We start from the raw sequence: 17,689 nt of genomic DNA, 5'->3' as shown, positions 1-17,689 counted from the left end.
ATATTCATGGATTTTTCATTTTAATTAATTGAAATTTGTTCTTTCAAATTCTTACTTTTATGAAATGACGATGATATTTATATCTATCAAATGTTCCGCGCAGCAATCCTAATTGAATTATATAGCGAAAATTAGCCCATTAAAAATAGAGAGAAGAGCATCGATCGAACATGGTTCTCGAATATTGCCCGAATTTGTCATTTCAACACGGGCATAAAATCGGAATACGATAAAATACATCATTTGTCCCTTTGTTTCTTTTTTTTACTCAAAGATCACATCAGTCCGATCGTTAACGTGCTCGCAAACAGTACGTCTGTCACAGCCTATAAAATAAATTTCTATTATTCTTTTCCATTGCAAAAACGATTTACAATTTTCACCCACTTTGAAGGTATATGAATACATCTCAATAAAACCAAACAAAACAAAACAAAATTGGGATTATAATAAAATTATTCTACAATGTTCTCCAATTATCTTTTTTTCTTTTAATAATTTTCAAACTTGATTCCACTTCTTTCCTGCCATCTCCTATAGAACCCTTTTCCCATCGAAGGTCACCCATCACCAATACTATACATACCATCGTACAAATATTATTAATCCTATCAATAAATATTGGATCATAACGCGGTGAATGTTACAAATAGTTATATAGTTTACAAATCTCTGACATCATCTCTGAAAGTGTTTTTGTAGAATTATATTGCTTTTTTTGAAGTAAATCGTCCCCCATGAGGTTCGCAGCGTGACGTCCTTCTTCGTTTCTGTTATTTATAATTTTGCCTTTGCTGTCAGTGGTTCAATTGATAGCCTGGCTGGCCGCCGCAGATGTTTGTGGTTCCTGGTGATTCGCTTGTAATCAAGCTTCGGCGCATCCTTCTTTCGAAATTGAAATCATGTTTGATCGTAGGCAAACCAGTGTACTCTCTGAGTTTGATGGGATATTCGGTAACTCATTTTCGGTTCTGCCAGCGTGACGTGTGCACTGACATGAATTGGTGTGGGGGTGGTGAAGACGTGAAAAACATTCACTGCAGACACGAACGGGATTGTAAAGTTGCTCGGAGGGTAGAGGAGTAGAATTTTCGGAGCAATCAGCGCAGAATATTTTGCCACAACATCTGAAAAATTATTGAAAATATTCCATTAAAATTAACGATCAATAGGCATCATTTTTGCTTCCGAATGGAAGCTCCGTCATTAATTTAGACGAACTTTTAATTTTGCCGGGAAATGCTGTAGAATCATCTCATGAAACGTGAAAATATGATGTTTTTAGAAATTGGGTGTATGTATGGCTGGATGTGTGTGTGAATTTTTCGGAAAATTCTGATAAATCTTTACAGAGAAAGGACTGAAGTTGAAGTTAAAAATCTGAAATTTCATCACATAATTACTCACGTAATTAATTTGTGACTTTTTTCATCACATAATTATTTTGTATTACTTTGGAGCATTTCTGGGCACAATTTCAGCTCAATCGGTCAATTAATTTTTGAGATACAGTTGTTTATTAAAGTTCTGAAAAAAACGGTGGGGGGTCAAGTGCATCGGAATCCATTCACGGAGAGAAAACAATCGGAAATAGTCTTGCGATCGCAAGACTTTTCCCGAAGATTCCGACGAAGGGTGCCCCTCGGGTGAAAAAATCAGGAGAAATCCGATTTGAACTCCTTATTGATAATGAATTATCGAAAGGATTCGAATATATAGACTGTTCAAAAAATGTCTCGCGTTCAATCGGGAAAATCCTGACAATTTTCGGAACTTTCTTAAATCAATTACAGTAGACTCCTGCACAGAGAAAAAATGGATTCACTTTAGAAAATAGTTTCGAGATTTTAGAAACTCGGGCAAGGATAAAGCTTAAGAAAATGTTCTTAAGCTTCATCCTTGCCCGAGTAGAAATGTTGTCGGTTTCCCATTGGTTATCGATGAGGTGCAACCGACATGGTCACTGGTTCCAGATAGGTTTCGACCAACAAGGAACTCATGAAAACATCACGCAGTTACCTCACAAGTTACAAGTACGTTGTAACCCATAAAAAACTCACGTGATTATTTATCAACCTCATTATTATTAACAATTTGTCAATGATGAATAACTCATTGATTGCCATGGGAAAGCATGCCTAATGATAACAATCGATTTATACACACAGAAAGGAAAAAAAAATCACTTTATCGGTGAGTGGTCACCCATCCAATTCCGAACCTTACTCGATGTTACTTAACTTTGGTGATCGTCTGTTGTTCTGAGGTCCAAGTCCACTATCTTGTGATTCTTGGGAATATAACATTTAGATATTCTAGATTAGGCGAAGATTCGGATTCTCTGATGATTGACATATGATTTTGCCTAAACCGTAATTATGACCCTTGCTAATTAATGAACCTTATTTCTGACCCTCGCGATTCTTAGTTGTGATCCTTATTTCTGACGTTCGTTCCTGACTCTTGTGACCCTTATTTCTGACGTTTATTTTTGACTCTCATTTCTGACCCTAGTGACCTTTATTTCTGACGTTTATTTTTGAATCTCATTTCTGACCGTCATGACCCTTATTTCTGACGTCTATTCTTTATCCTCATATTTGACCCTCGTGACCCTTATTTCTGACGTTTATGTTTGACTCTTATTTCTGACCCTCGTGACCGTTAGTTTTTACCCTTTTTTGTGAGCCTCATTCATGACCCATGTGACCCTTATAAGGGACAAATAAGTGACAAAGAGGTTGAGCTACATAAGTTAGCGATCGGTGGTAAACTTATCTGTCACCCACAATGATCATTCCTAGTAGTATTGTTGCGTTTGAAGCTTACAACAAAACTGCAACAAACTCATAGGTTCCCAATGCACATTGGTGGCTCCTGACAAAATTTCTACTCGGGTGGTGGGATCATAAATCTAATGAATTTGGAGATTGTTTTTAAGACCAAATATTTTCTAAAACCAATGCTGAATTTATCTTAATTTAAAAAAAAATTCAGATTAAACTAACAACGACTCATGGGGTGGTCGATTATGAAAAACTAGTTACGGTCGGACCAGGATCGACTTGAAGAAAGTCGATTGTGACTCCATTGCCCGCATATTATTCACATCAATCGACCCACAATCGACCAGTTTTTGAGTCGTTTCATATAAGTAAATAATACGAAGTCAATCGAGTAATAATCGACTCAAGGATCAGTCGATTCGCCCACTAGAATTATGAAAACTATTATGAAACGACTAAACAACTAGTCGATTGTGGGTCGATTGACTTGAATAATGAGGACAATCGAGTCACAATCGACTTTCTTCAAGTCGATCCTGGTCCGACCGTAAGGAGTCTTTCATAATCGACCACCCCATGAGTTTTGGTGCAATAAATTTTTGTCATTCGAAATTCACTAGCTATCAACTTCCTATGAAGTCGATTCATCTTCGATTCCATCAATAATCTGAGATCTGAATCGAACTACACTCGCATACGAATCGATATACTGATCAACTCGATTCTACAATTGACACTCGATCGAATCTCAATGGGGGGATTGGCCAGGGGTGGCGGCGCCAGCTTACGGAGGCTGGAAATGGAGGGCTCAGCTGACGATCTGGAAAATATCTGAGGATGCCTGGACCGACATTGGACGTCCATGGAAAAATGCATCCGACGATGGAATAATTATTTCTAATTTTATTGAAATGATTGGGGAGGTTTCGACTCCAAATCGGTGATTGTCCCACGGTTTGTAATGGACATGATTTGACTTATTTCACTTCGTCACACTCAGCCAATAGGAGCCTCGGACGCCTGTTGGAGCGTTGTCGCGTGGGTTAATTGCATGGGCAATAGGCACTTCTCGTCTGGACGTCGTCGTGGCCGCTGTGCAAAATTTTCGTTTGTCTTAAATTTCGACATAATTTTCGATAGTTAATAGTTTGTGGGACACGAGAGTCGTCAGAGGACTACTTTGCCGTTTTGCGGAGCTTTTGGGGTTGCTGATCGACGGGTATTCTTCTTTTTTTATCGGTGAGCGGTGGTTCTATAGAAAAGAACATTGTCAATTTGCGTGTCTTACAAGGTGTGGAACCAGCCTTTGATTTCAACGGACGCTTGGTCCGTGGCGTTGACGCCATTAGAGTTTTCCATGATTTTCGGCTGGTTTTCACTACTCGTTCGACAGAGGAATATATTTTTCATCATGCTGTGACGAAAAGTGAACTTTTCGACATGCGCCGCGTGCCTAAAAGTCCAATTTCCGCCACATTGTGATGAAAAATATTGTTCGTAACTCGTGAAAAAATGTTTTGCACTCGTTACGAAATATACCATTTTGCCACTGCTGCTACGTTCAGCCCGTGTCGAAAAGTGCTTTTTCGTTTACTAGTAAACGAAAAATGGCACAGTTCGGCACTCGCTGAACGTAACATCAATAACAAAAAATATAGTTCGGATACACGTGCGACGGGGTGTTTCAACTCGTCGCACTTGTATCGAAATATACTATTTCAGGTCCATTCAAATCTTTACTCTTGGATATCGCTCATTTGTCGGCGATTTAGTTTGTTAAAATTCTATCGAGTTCAGTGATTTTGACTGCAATTTTGTGTCATTTATTAGACACTCGTTTCGCCATCGCCATGTGATATTATCGATTTTCCGGCGGTTTGAAATCTCGAGGTCAGTTGTGTTATCTCCTCGGGATTATTACTTTTGTCTCTCAGCTAACGTTTGGCCAATTTAGCATCGCTTTCATTTTCGGCCTAAATAGTATTTCGTTTGAGAATTAATCGTGTTTTCGGAAATGGGATTGTAGCGCATTTTCGGCGCTCGAGTTTTATTTCGTCGCCGACTGATCTTCTGTCAGTTGGCGGTTTCCGTTGTTTATATTCTCACGAGGCAATCCCCCTCTCAAACTCACGTGGAGTTGCCTCTCCCTATTGGGACCGCTAATTACCGATGGCGGCGCTCGTTTTCACCAATATGGACGATTTTAGGCTTCCCATATACACGCTAACACAAGCCCAAATTGGGTTGTATACTGTCTGTGTGCAGCCCAATATCCGCCATTCATAGGTGGCGTTTTGATATTTAGCGTTTCCAATCGCCACTTTGGTGGACGCGCTGAGCGCTCGGGGTAATAGTAGTTCCCTACTCTGCGATTATTTGACTCCGAGTAAATTGACTAGTGATTTTATTTTCTGACTATCTTTTGACTTTCTCTGACTTTAATTTTTAATCTTGACTAGTATTTTATTTCCGGACATATCGCAGAGCTAGAGGTTGTGTTGTATCGAGTCATTTGTCTTTATTTTATTTATTTATTAATTTTTCCCCGAGTTCGGACGCCAGATTGAGAGACCGAGACGAGGTTTTATTATTGCATTTATAATCTAACTTCTAGTGACTTTGATAAAATACTGAGCTGTCGGCTGCTGTTCTGTGATTTGTCGTTAATTGTGGTTTCGTATTGAGAAAACGAAACGAACTTTTGTTCGTTTTGAGAAAACGATCTGGCGTCCAATTTTTTGGTTGTGAATTTGGACGTCGAGGGCTGCGTATTTTCGTTCCGTTTCCGCAGAGGAGCGAAATACTTCACAGTGAGTATGTATATGTGTGTACTATAAAAAAAATTTTTTTTCGCAATTTTCTTCATAGGAGCTAGATGACATTACATGAAGTTTTGCACGGACATAAATGTTAAGGGGCTCTATTCATCGACACCAATGAAAGTTGAATTATTTATAGTTTGTGAAATATTGGTATTTGTTCAAAAATCGATTTTTCGACGCTCAATCCAAGAATTGTTATCAGAATGAAAAGAATCATGGCTTAAAAATTTTGTATTGATAGCCTCTTGATTCTATCAGAATATGATACGGATCGCATCTATCACTGTTGAGCTACAGTATATATTAGGTGTGTGACTTAGTTTTTGCAGATTTTTCAGTAAATTTATTTAATATAAAAAAATAGAGAACAACGAACATAATCTTGAAAATATTGTCCATCGTTTTCTATGAACTTGCGCCATCTCTCAGGTAACATTCGAATGCCGTCGCGAAAGAAACTTGCAGGCTTCGAGGCGATAAATTCATCGACGAATTTACGCACATTATCCAGTGTTTTAAACTGTTTATCCACTAAGGCGTGCTGCATGGACCGGAACTAGTGATAGTCGGATGGGACCAAGTCAGGTGAATATGCCGCGTGCGGGAGAACTTCCCATCCCAAGTTTAAGAGGGTCTTCTGAGGCGCGCGAGCAACGTGAGGTCCAGCATTGTCATGCAGCAGTATGACTTGCCTGCTTCCTTGCCCAGTAAATGGCCTTTTCCGATCAAGTTCTTCGCTCAGTTTGTTCAGTTGTCGGCTGTAGCGTTCCCCAGTCACCGTCTGACATGTTTCCAGGAGTTCGTAATAAAACACACCCGTCATGTCCCACCAGATACACAGGAGAATCTTCTTTAAGTGGATGTTCTGTTTCGGCGTCGATGTACTGGATTGTCCGGAAGCTACTCACGACTTTTTACATTTGGGATTCTTGTAAAAAATATACTTTTCATCACCCGTCACAAATCTCCACAAGAAGACCTTTTTTTATTGCCGGGCAAGCAGTGAAAGGCACGTGTTCATAAGTTGACCTAGATTGTGTTCGCTCAACACATCTGGGACACACCTTCCAAGTTTTTGGATTTTTCCCATTTGACGCAAACGCTTAGAAATAGCTGTTCGGATGACTCCTAACTGAGCTGCAAGCTCTTGTTGCGTTTGCGTTGAGTCTTCACCCAGTGCAGCTTGTAATTCCGCATCTGTAAACTTTCGAGGCTGTCCAGGACGCGGCTGGTACCTCAGATCGAAATCACCACTTTTAAAACGTTTGTACCAATAATTACACATTTCATTAGATACGACGTCGGTACCAAGAACACTACACATTGATTCCCGTGCTTCAGNGCAGCTTGTAATTCCGCATCTGTAAACTTTCGAGGCTGTCCAGGACGCGGCTGGTACCTCAGATCGAAATCACCACTTTTAAAACGTTTGTACCAATAATTACACATTTCATTAGATACGACGTCGGTACCAAGAACACTACACATTGATTCCCGTGCTTCAGAAGCATTTTTTCCTTGTTGGAATTCGTATAAAATGCAGTGCCGAATGTGCTGTTTATCAGTTGCCATCGTAAACTCTACTATTCTGAAAGGTTATGTAACTTATATAGACTTGTCGTTCCGTGTTCTGAAACCTTTTGTCCGATCCTTTCAAAACCAGAAAAGACCGCGAATATATTTCCATTTTAAATATAATTTTAAGCTCGAAGAAAAAATCTGTAAAAATTAAGTCACACACCTAATAATCGAAATTCTCTCCCGTTTTACTTTGCAAGGGTCGAACGGCGTAGGAGTCACGTCTTACGAGAGTCATACATTGCAATGGTCAAAAATTGCAAGAAACATGATGGAAAATTGGATTAATTCCTACTTTAGCTACGGTACATAAAACCATGCTGCAATTATCAGCCGCCGGATAACTAACTCTGTGCTTACCTAACCGAAACTGATGGACAATATTTGATCAGAAAAAAGGTGTATTGGAATCATGTGGTGCTAAATGCTACTTGATTATCAAAAACGTCCGTGTTAATAATTACCATCCTGAGTCTGTCCAATACAAAATTCAAGTTACGGGCCCAGATTGCTAACTCGAAAATTCTGGCAAATGACGTTGTACGAGTTTGAAAAAGAAACAAGCAGGGGGCCGAGGCTATCCGACAGGAAGCATATCACCGTTACTTTATGTCTTATTCGTCTTTTTCATTCTTTATTTCTACCAATTCCATTGGTAGTAAGCTTCCAAATAGATTCGTTGAAAGGAGAATCTGAACGTTGCCATATCCCTTGCATACTTTTTTTCTGGAACTGTTGTGAAAAGGTACAAATTTCTAAAGATTTGAACGTTAGAACGTCTCATCCCCCAGTAGATTAATCTTGAAAATGGCTAACTCTTGAAAAGAATGACTCTTCAAAAAATTCAATTTTTGAAACACTTTAACCCCTAGAACGTTTGACCTTCCAAAATTGAGAATTGAGTTTCAGTTACATTCATTCCGCACGTGGACACGACTTCTTTATTTTACCTCCCTGGGTTTGAAATATATTCTCGAGTATTTGAAATAGTTTCGATGTATGCATTCCCTGTCCATGTGAGAGGAAGTTTGTTTCCTAAGAATGTTTTCTATCAAAAAGTTAAATATCTCCGTGATCACACTGTCGATTGCGCCTATCCGAAATATAAACCTTCAATATTATGACAGCTATAATCTGTAAGGATATTTTCCCGGGTTGTTCACCCAGGAAAAATCCAAACTACTTTTTAGCCATCCCTATCGCTCGTTTGTTGGGCGCCAGTCGAACCTTCACGGAAGGTTCCACGAAAACCGCCCTCCGAAGCACTCTCGTCTACCCAGAGGACTTTTTGGCTGGACAAGGGATTGCCTAGCTAACATCAGCGTGATACGGTAGAGTGGGCGAGGTCCACCAGGAGTATTACCATCACATCCTCACGAGCCGTTGCCAGCCGTGTATTATGCCTTACAGCATAATCCCCATAATGAATTAAATTCATGCCCCTTCTGGAGAGTCTTTCGACTCTCGCAGTGTTCATTCTCCTCCCGAGTATTTCGACTCGGGAGAGTTTTCAGAGTCAAGCGCGAATCAGCCGGGACTCCTCAGAGTCTGGGACGTCGAGAGGCTGATCTGACCAGGATGGAACTATGTTATCTACCTACGCCCATCCACACTCTCAACCACCAGTCACTGCTTCGGTCATCGCGCCTCACTGCCTCCAGGTAGTACTAAACCGGCGGCGTATGGTCGGGCCGACAGGAGGATTTCTCTACTCCAGGCCCACGGGCCTATACGCTCCCGAATCGTTCCGCCGAGGCTAGATAACGCCGGAAACAACAAAGTCGTCACTTCGCGCGCCAAAATAACTCTTTTTTACTAGCGGGGGATGCAGGAGCATCCCCCTATGCTCGCCGGTTATTCACCGAGGCTACGTGGCGTACGAAACTTCTTCAACCATTCCTCAATCCAGCACACCGAGAAATTTTTCCAACCTCACGGTTCAAGTGCTCGCGTTCGACTACCTCGAAATCTCACTAGGGTCTTGCCTCTTAGTCTGGATATCTCGGCGATGATAGGCCATTCCGTTACCCTATCCCCACCAATCAACCCGATGAGATCACGGAGGTACCAGTCCCTTCACCTGGCTACGTTGGTCCCTAGTCTACCCCAACACAGCCTTTAGAATAGCCCAGTTGGAACGCCTGTACGTCGGGCCACTTTCTAAATTCCTTAAGGCCCTCCCGCCCGAAGGGAAGACAATGCTACACCGCACCATCAATGAACTATGGGAGAAAAACCTCCTCGCAGAAGGCTGGGAGATGGCACATATCTTCCCGATTTTCAAAGCAGGGGAAGTGAATAAAGCATCCAATTATGGATGAATCTCACTTCTCGATATAGGATATAAACTCCTCATGAAAATCATGGCTAGGAGACTAGTGAAATGGGCCGAAGAAAATGGCAAATTGGGTGAAAGCCAAGCTGGCTTTCGGAGAGACCGGAGCACGAGAGACCACATTTTCACCCTGAACACGTTGATTGGCAACCGGCTGCGGATCGCAGGAGAAAAGCTCCATGTTGCTTCCATTGACTTCCGGGCGGCGTTTGATCTGATGGATCGAGGTCTCATACTGAGGAAGTTGTCCAATTTGGGGCTCAGCAGCAAAATCTTCGAGATGATTAAGCGGACCTACAGTAACACCAGGAACAAAATTGTCACGCCCGGAGGCACCACAGACAGCTTTAGCTCCAACTGTGGCGTCGGGCAGGGATGCTCCTTAAGCCCGGTTCTGTTCTGTTTGTTTCTGGAGGACCTAGATGAGGCAGTGGCAAGGAAGCAATCGGGAGGCACAGTTCTAACAGGGGAAAAGGTTTACAACCTGAAATTTGCGGACGACGTGGCGCTTGTCGCGGAGAGTGCAAAGGAGCTAGCAGCCATGTTGACCACAGTGGAAGCCTACGCAAGAAAAAGCCACCTCCAAATAACCGAAAACAAAACCAAAGTCATGGTTTTTAGGAATGGTGGGAGGTTGGCAAAACACGAGGTTTGGACGCTGAATGGAAAAAAGCTTGAGGTGTTGGGTGTGTGAATATGACTCCGCCCTTTTTTATTCAAATAAAACACATTTGCTTGTTTAGAAAATTAAAGAAAAGTTTATTGAAAGTATGCTCCATCTGCAGCTACAACCTTCGCCCATCTTTCAGGTAATTTACGTATTCCTCGCCTGAAGAAATCCTGGTCTTTTGAGCTGATCCAATTATCAAGCCAAATTTTGATACTTTCGTATGAAGTGAACCGTTCTCCCGTAAGATCTGACTGCAGTGTTGGGAATAAGTGGTAATCTGAAGGAGCTACGTCTGGCGAATATGGCGGGTGGAGTAGCACTTCCCAGTCCTGTCCATCTAAATATCTTTTCACCACTTGGGCGGCAAGTGGTTTGACATTGTCATGTTGAAGAATTAATTTACTGTGCCTATACACCCATTCTGGTCGTTTTTCTTTTATGGCTCGCTTTAAACGCATTAATTGTCGTCGGTAAACTTCTCCATTGATAGTTTGAGAGGGTTGCAGCAAATGCAGAGCATAACCTTAGCACTATGAATATTTCTTTTTGGCTGGGATGGGCCGGGTTCACCTGGCTTCACATAAGCTTTTTGACGTTTAGGATTCTCATAATATATCCATTTTTCATCTCCTGTGACTATTCGATGCAAAAATCCTCTTCTGTGCTGTCTTTGAAGTAACATTTCACAAATTGTTTTTCGACGTTCCATGCCTCTTTCTTTCAATTCATATGAAACCTAGTTACCAACTTTTTTAACCATTCCCATTGCTTTTAAACGCTTTGCAACAGTTGATCGTTCAACATTTAATGCTGCAGCCAATTCTGATTGAGTTTGGCAAGAATCCTCTGCCAATAATGCCTCCAATTCAGCATCTTCAAATTTTTTTGATGGTTTTCCATGTTGACATCTTTGGCTTCCGGATGGATGCCACGTTTGGATTCAGCGTTGAGCCGACGTTTCGCAAGACATTGCAGTCTGCATCTTCAGGGCTATGAGCTCCGATTGTGAGCTCCGATGTCTAGGGGTAGTCCTTATATGCCTTCCCTTGTGGTGGTGGGGGAAGGGGAAGGGGGGTGTGGTCAGCCAATCATATGTTTTTAATTGATCAGCTGATCAATTAAAAAACCGGAAGGACGGTTTTCCAAATGGGGCTCACTTGATATAATCGCCAAGCTTCGTTGAGATTGGTCAAGGAGAGAATAATAGCGGCTAAGAAGAACCTGGCCCATCTCTCCAGACTGCTTCCTCGATCTCCACCTTCTTCTGGCTCAGACGTTGGAGTCTCAGCTGTGGGAGACTCTCGATCGTGTTACACACGAACAAGCAGTCCGAACAGCTGAGATGAGAACTGAGAGTCAGAAGGGTAAGTTCAAGAAACTGATCCCCCAGGAGAAGTCCCAGATTCTCACTCACACTGTGAAGAATCTAAGTAAATTTGAACTCAATGAAGCACAAGTGTCTGTGTTGGCGAAAGGACACAACTTCGCTGTTGCCCCTAAAAAGATCCCCACCGAGGAAATCATCAGTCGTACCGAGACACCGATTTACCATCTTCCTCAGGAGACCAGCAATGAGATCCGGAGGTAGTTGTCTAACATCCTCCACAAGATCACTCCCCCTGGTGACAATATCACCAGGGAGGAACGCCTCGCACTGCGTAGTCTAAAGGAGAATAATGATCTGATTATTCTAACGACAGACAAAGGCAATGCCACGGTGGTTATGGATAAAGACGACTACTCGGGTAAGCTCAGGACGATGTTGGGTGACTCCAGAGTTAACGTTAAACTTAGGAAGGACCCTACTCGTACAATTGAGCGAAAAACTGCTGATCGGCTGAAGAAGGCTGGTTTCTCGGCTGACCTGACGAAATTCCTCACCCCTACAGAATCCTTTCCTCCTAGACTCTATGGACTCCCCAAAATCCATAAAGAGTCTGTTCCTCTCCGTCCCATTGTCAGCAACATTGGAGCGCCAACTTACCAGCTGGCCAAGTTTCTCACGAAACCACTCCAAAAGTTGACTGGCCTGAATGGTTCATACATTGAGAAGTCATTGGATTTCGTCAATAAACTGAGAAATATCCGGACTTCTCCAGATGATGTCTTAGTGAGTTTTGATGTAGAATCTCTGTTCACTAACGTTCCAATTCCAGAAACCTTGGAAATCATCAAGATATCCAAAAACATCTTTCAGTTCGAAGGAGAGTACTATGAGCAGAAATCGGGAGCGGCAATGGGTTCTCCCATTTCCCCGATTATTGCAAATATATTCATGGAACACTTCGAGAACGAAGTATTGAAGTCAGCACCTCAGAAACCTACTGTATGGTTCAGGTATGTGGACGATACCTTTGTCATCTGGCCACATGGAAAGACTGCTCTAACTGAATTCCTGGAGTTCTTGAATACTCAGCACGTGAGCATCAAGTTCACTATGGAAATTGAACAAGATAGATGTCTTCCATTCCTAGATGTCCTGGTTCGACGCAACGAGGACGGCACTCTAGGCCACCAAGTATATCGCAAGCCAACCCACACAGATAGGTATCTCAATGCTACCTCCCATCACCACCCCTCCCAGAAGAATTCCGTTATTAGCTCCCTAATGTATAGAGCACTTACAATCTCTCAACCCTCCAACGTTGACAGTGAAGTTGAACATCTTGAGATAGCTCTGACCAAGAATGGATATAACATCCAACAAATTCGGAAGGTCAAGCAGAAGCTACAGAGCAAGCTCTCATCTCCCGAAGAGGAGACTAATCCTGAGGAAAACCAGGAAAGACCAAAAGTGGCCCTCCTCCCCTATCTGAGAGGCACAACAGAACGCATAAGTAGAGTACTTGGCAAACATAACATTCGAACGATCTTCCAGCCTCCAAAGAAGATCGGACAGATGCTGCCAAGTGCAAAGGATCCAAGACCACCTCTGAGCACACCAGGAGTGTACGAGATCCCCTGCTCATGCGGGAAAGTGTACATTGGAGAAACCGGGAGGAAGATCAGTACACGGATCAAGGAACACCAGCGGTGCTCCAAATACGGTCACTTAGAACAGTCTGCCCTGGCTGAACACTGGATGGACACTGGACATACTATCCAGTACGACCAAGCCAGAATGTTGGCCAAATCTCAAGGGTATTTCGAAAGGAAATACCGAGAGGGTTTGGAGATCCATAAAAACCCTTACAACCTCAACAGGGACAGAGGATATCAAGTGAACCCCATTTGGAAAACCGTCCTCCCGGTTTTTTAATTGACCAGCTGATCAATTAAAAACATATGATTGGCTGACCACCCCCCCACCCTTCCCCTTCCCCCACTACCACAAGGGATGGCATATAAGGACTACCCCTAGACATCGGAGCTCAGAATCGGAGCTCATAGCCCTGAAGAGGCAGACTACAATGTTTGCGAAACATCGGCGCAACGTTGAATCCAAATGCGGCATCCATCTGGAAGCTAAAGATGTCATTAATCATGGCCGCGAAAGCCTCAAAACAAAGGTTTTCCATGTTCTCTGTCCTCAGCGCCAAAATCATTATTTTGAAATCGTCGAAACCATTCCTTGCAAATTTTATTAGATGGAGCATGCTCACCGTAAATCTCCACAAGCAAACGATGAGTTTTCGCTACACTTTCCTTTGCAATATAATAGTGTAATAACACTCCCCGCAAATGATGTTTACTTGGAACGAAAACCGACATTGTCACGGAGGTAAAAACACTTGTTACTTACATTTCAACCAAATGTCACGTAGTGCGTTTGACAGCTGACATAAAGTACTATAGAATACAAGTGATGCCATTTATTAGTGCATGTAAGCAATACTAAAAACGACATCTGCTGGGAAAGGGCGGAGTCATATTCACACATCGTTTAATTAAGGAGTTCAAATACCTTGGTTTTCGACGCGCGGTACTTTTGAAACCCACACCAAAAAGCTGGCCAGTAGAGCCAGGCTGGCTACCAACCGTACCTGGGGTATTATGAAAAGGGCCAGGAGAGACATTCTACACAGGAGACTTTAGGTACTGGATGTCATTGGTAAGTCAGGCTGTCTGTATGGGATAGAGTTGTGGTGTTGGAGCAGAAGTGAGTCAATGCTCAGGATGCAAAGTTCCTAAGTAAAAATGGCGATGGGTCTGGCATCGAACACTCCAGCATACATTTAGAGATTTGAAGCAGGTCGCCGCAGCATTGAAATAGAGGCTCTGATGAGGACGTGCAGGTATTTGACGGATATCATGGAGATGGGGGTCGAGAGGTGGCCAAGCAAAGCTCTAAGGAAAGAAATACGGTGCATTCTCAACAACTGCCCGTCAAGACTTGTTGGGATGATGGTGAGGGCTTTTGATGGAGCAGGGGACGGCATCACCCCAAGACGCATCTAGAATCGTGATGAGCTTAGTTGGTAAGAGTGCCCGGCGCGTATCTGGGAGACCCGGGTTCGATTCCCGGCTGGGTGAAACGGAAATTTTTTCTCTCTCTAAATTCTAATTCTCTTAGAATTTTTTTTTCCTCAGGGTGTGGTGCTGCATAAAGCCATGCATTGTCGGAACTCAGGTGAATGAGTATTATTGGTTTCAATGTCATGTGTTTTATCACACATGATTCTGGGTTTTTTCCAGGGTCAATGTACATGTGCACCTCGCAGGGGCTACACGGACGTATTACCTGCGTAGGCAGTATTTCCGTGCACAGGTACTGTTCATCGAGCCTCTTACAATTTCCCAATTGCTCTGATGTCATCGGAATGAACTGCTGCGTCGGGCCATGCATGACTAACAATTCGTTCTCGGGTTGAATGTACGAGAAGTAACCTTATACTGTTTTGACTGGCAGGCCATGCGGTTTGTACATGCTGTAAATCTGTGAGTTGACCAGCGGTATCTCCAACAGCATCACGATTTTTGTGTTGAACGTGTGTCTGCTGACGGTGGAAGTTCTTTTCCGCTTATGCATACTGGCAACTCTAATCTCTGTGGGAAAGCTGAATCCCATTGGCAATTTTGCCTTTTTCAACATATGTACCAGATGTTCTTCTCAGAGAATCCCTGTCCCTAGGATCCTTCTCTCGTCGTCTGTTAAAAGGTGCAGAATTTTCTTAGCGTCCTTCATAACTCCGTCGAATACTGCTGTAATGACCATGAAGTACCCATCCATGTCATCGCGGACAAGGGTCGTGTTGAATCTCGACTCCATGCGTTCTGACAACTATTTTGTCGCATTCAACAGAATTTCCTCATTCCGCTGCACGATCTCTTCCGTGTGTTGGAGTCGAAAGAGTGTAACATTTATTACTTCAATTTGATTTTTTGTGACATCATATGAATTCCCTTGCTCTCCTTCGAGACGGTTGAGGCGTTCGTGAATTTCTTTTTGCATCAGACGCGTCCATTGTGCCAAATAGTGACTTGGCCACGCTGCCCAATCCGTGAATCAAGCCTCGATGATCTCTGTCGGGTTTACCAATACCAAGAATCCCGTGAATCGTCCTTCTCAACTCCGTGTGGTCACTCATTCGCTCTCACAGAATCGTCCGAAAGTTTTCCCCTGACTTTTCAGCTTTCGAGAACAAAATCTGTGTCAATACGTAGTGACTCTCGAATTGATCCGCTCTTCGTAACCAAGGAGTCACATCAGTCGTCGCTGCAACAGTCCAGGCACGATTACTCAAGAACAATTTACCAATAGATTCAAAATGCAGGCCTGGAGTGTGGACAAATTTATCAACAGTATGTCCCTCCCCCTTTATAATCGGGATCATGCTGCTCAGCATGATCAACATGAAAGAAATCGTCAGGACGCGTAGTTCCCTGTCTCCCTCTTGCACTCCCTTCTCTCCACCTGGATTTCTTCGAAATCGTTGGGTAGTTGAGTCTGCTGATCATCTGAGACACAAGTGATCAAATCGATAAATGCCCTCAATCGGTTAACGTAAACCTTAACCTCCTTGTTCTTTGTTGTAGGAACGAATGGTGTAGTTCACATCTGAATTTTTCTCCGTAATCTCATAAGGTCCGAGCTACGGTTGCGTCAGTTTTTTGGACCTCCCACGTCGCACGACTTCATTCTTCAACAGAACTCTGTCACCAATGCAGAAGTTCTTATCCTCAGCGTCCTTATCATACTGCTTCTTTGCAGTCTCCTTTGAGGCGTTCAACTTTTCCCTCACAACTTGATGCGACGCGCGGAGTCGTTCACGCAACTCCTGTGCATAATCATCGTATGAGTACGTGGGCCGTGGCGGCTGCTTAATGGACACCGGTAACTCAGCGCGCCTCCCGTACAGTAGCTCGAATGGTGTTCGTTTCGTGGCGATATGCGGCGTTGTATTGTACGAAAACGTCGCATAAGGCAACCATCGATCCCAGTCACCTTGATCCTCATCGATAAAGCTTCGTAGATATTCGGCTAGCGTGCGATGAGACATCTCAAGTGCACCATTCGTTTGAGGATGGTACGCCGTTGTTTGAATCTTCTTTACTTTAAGAAGACGACAGACGTCTTTGAAAATTTCACTTGTAAAATTCTTACCCTGATCTGTCAGCGGTTTTGAAGGCGTTCCATGTTCACAAATAATTTTTTCAGCGAATGCTTTCGCCACCGTGTTTGCTTCTTGATCGGGAATCGGCATAGCTTTGCTGAATTTCGTCAAAGCATCCTGGAATGTCAAGATATATTTGTTCCCGTCATCAATTACGGGTAGTGGACCAACAATGTCCATTGCACACTGCTCGAATGCCATCTCTGGAGTCTCTCCAATCTGCATAGGAACCTTCGTCGTTTTACCCAATTTATTCAGCTGGCATTCCTTGCAGTTTGCAACATATTTCTCTATGCCATTCTTCATACCCTTCCATTTGTACTTCAACTTCATTTTCTCGTGCATTCGTTGCACGCCAGGATGTCCATCAAAAGGTGTATCATGATATTCCCTCATTATCGTTGGAATATCTTCTGCCTCTGGAGTGATTTTCTCCTCAGATGTTTCAAAACCCTCGGTTTCAATATTATCACCTTCGGCATTCATCCTTTCCTGCTGCGCTCGAGTTATGACATAAATTCGACTTTTGTCGAGAAAGCTGTTTTGCACTTGTCGTCCTTCTTCACTGATGAAATCCTGAAGCCAAATCCAGTGTGGGGAAATACTTCGCATTCCCGAACTGATCCAGAATATCGCAAATATTCGGCAGTGGGTATGAGTCACCGATAGTGATGTCATTCAATTTACGAAAGTCAACAACTCGTTGACTTTCCCTGACGCATCGGGTTCCTTTGGAACCACAAGTAAGGGTGCATTCCATTGGCTATTACTTGGAAGAATCACTCCGTTTCTCAGCATCTCCTTTACTTGACGACCCACCTCTGCCTTCTGAGACTGCGGCAATCGATGCGGTCGAACATTCACAGGTGCTGCCCCTGGAACAATAGGGATAAAATGTTCCAAGTGATTTGTGATGTCTGGAGGATCCCCTGGAAGTTGTACGA

The 17,689-nt window shown here is 43.0% G+C and overlaps 1 protein-coding gene across 2 annotated transcripts in view; it reads right to left on the bottom strand.

Annotated features, from left to right (window-relative positions):
* Positions 1 to 235: 235 nt before the first annotated feature.
* The window catches only part of LOC107046840 (myotubularin-related protein 3), a 40,561-nt gene continuing 23,107 nt past the window's right edge, over positions 236 to 17,689 (bottom strand). For both annotated transcript variants that reach the window (XM_015269557.1, XM_015269558.1), the window contains exon 11: positions 236 to 1,127. In XM_015269557.1, coding sequence (XP_015125043.1) covers positions 866 to 1,127 — 262 coding nt within the window. In that variant the 3' untranslated portion in view covers positions 236 to 865. The remainder of the gene's footprint in view (positions 1,128 to 17,689) is intronic.

This window comes from Diachasma alloeum, unplaced genomic scaffold (genome assembly GCF_001412515.2).
Source record: "Diachasma alloeum isolate Michigan unplaced genomic scaffold, Dall2.0 Dall_scaffold_02324, whole genome shotgun sequence".
Lineage (NCBI taxonomy): Eukaryota > Metazoa > Arthropoda > Insecta > Hymenoptera > Braconidae > Diachasma > Diachasma alloeum.
The sequence above is the reverse complement of the archived record's forward strand: the minus strand, read 5'-3'. Positions and strand labels throughout refer to the sequence as shown.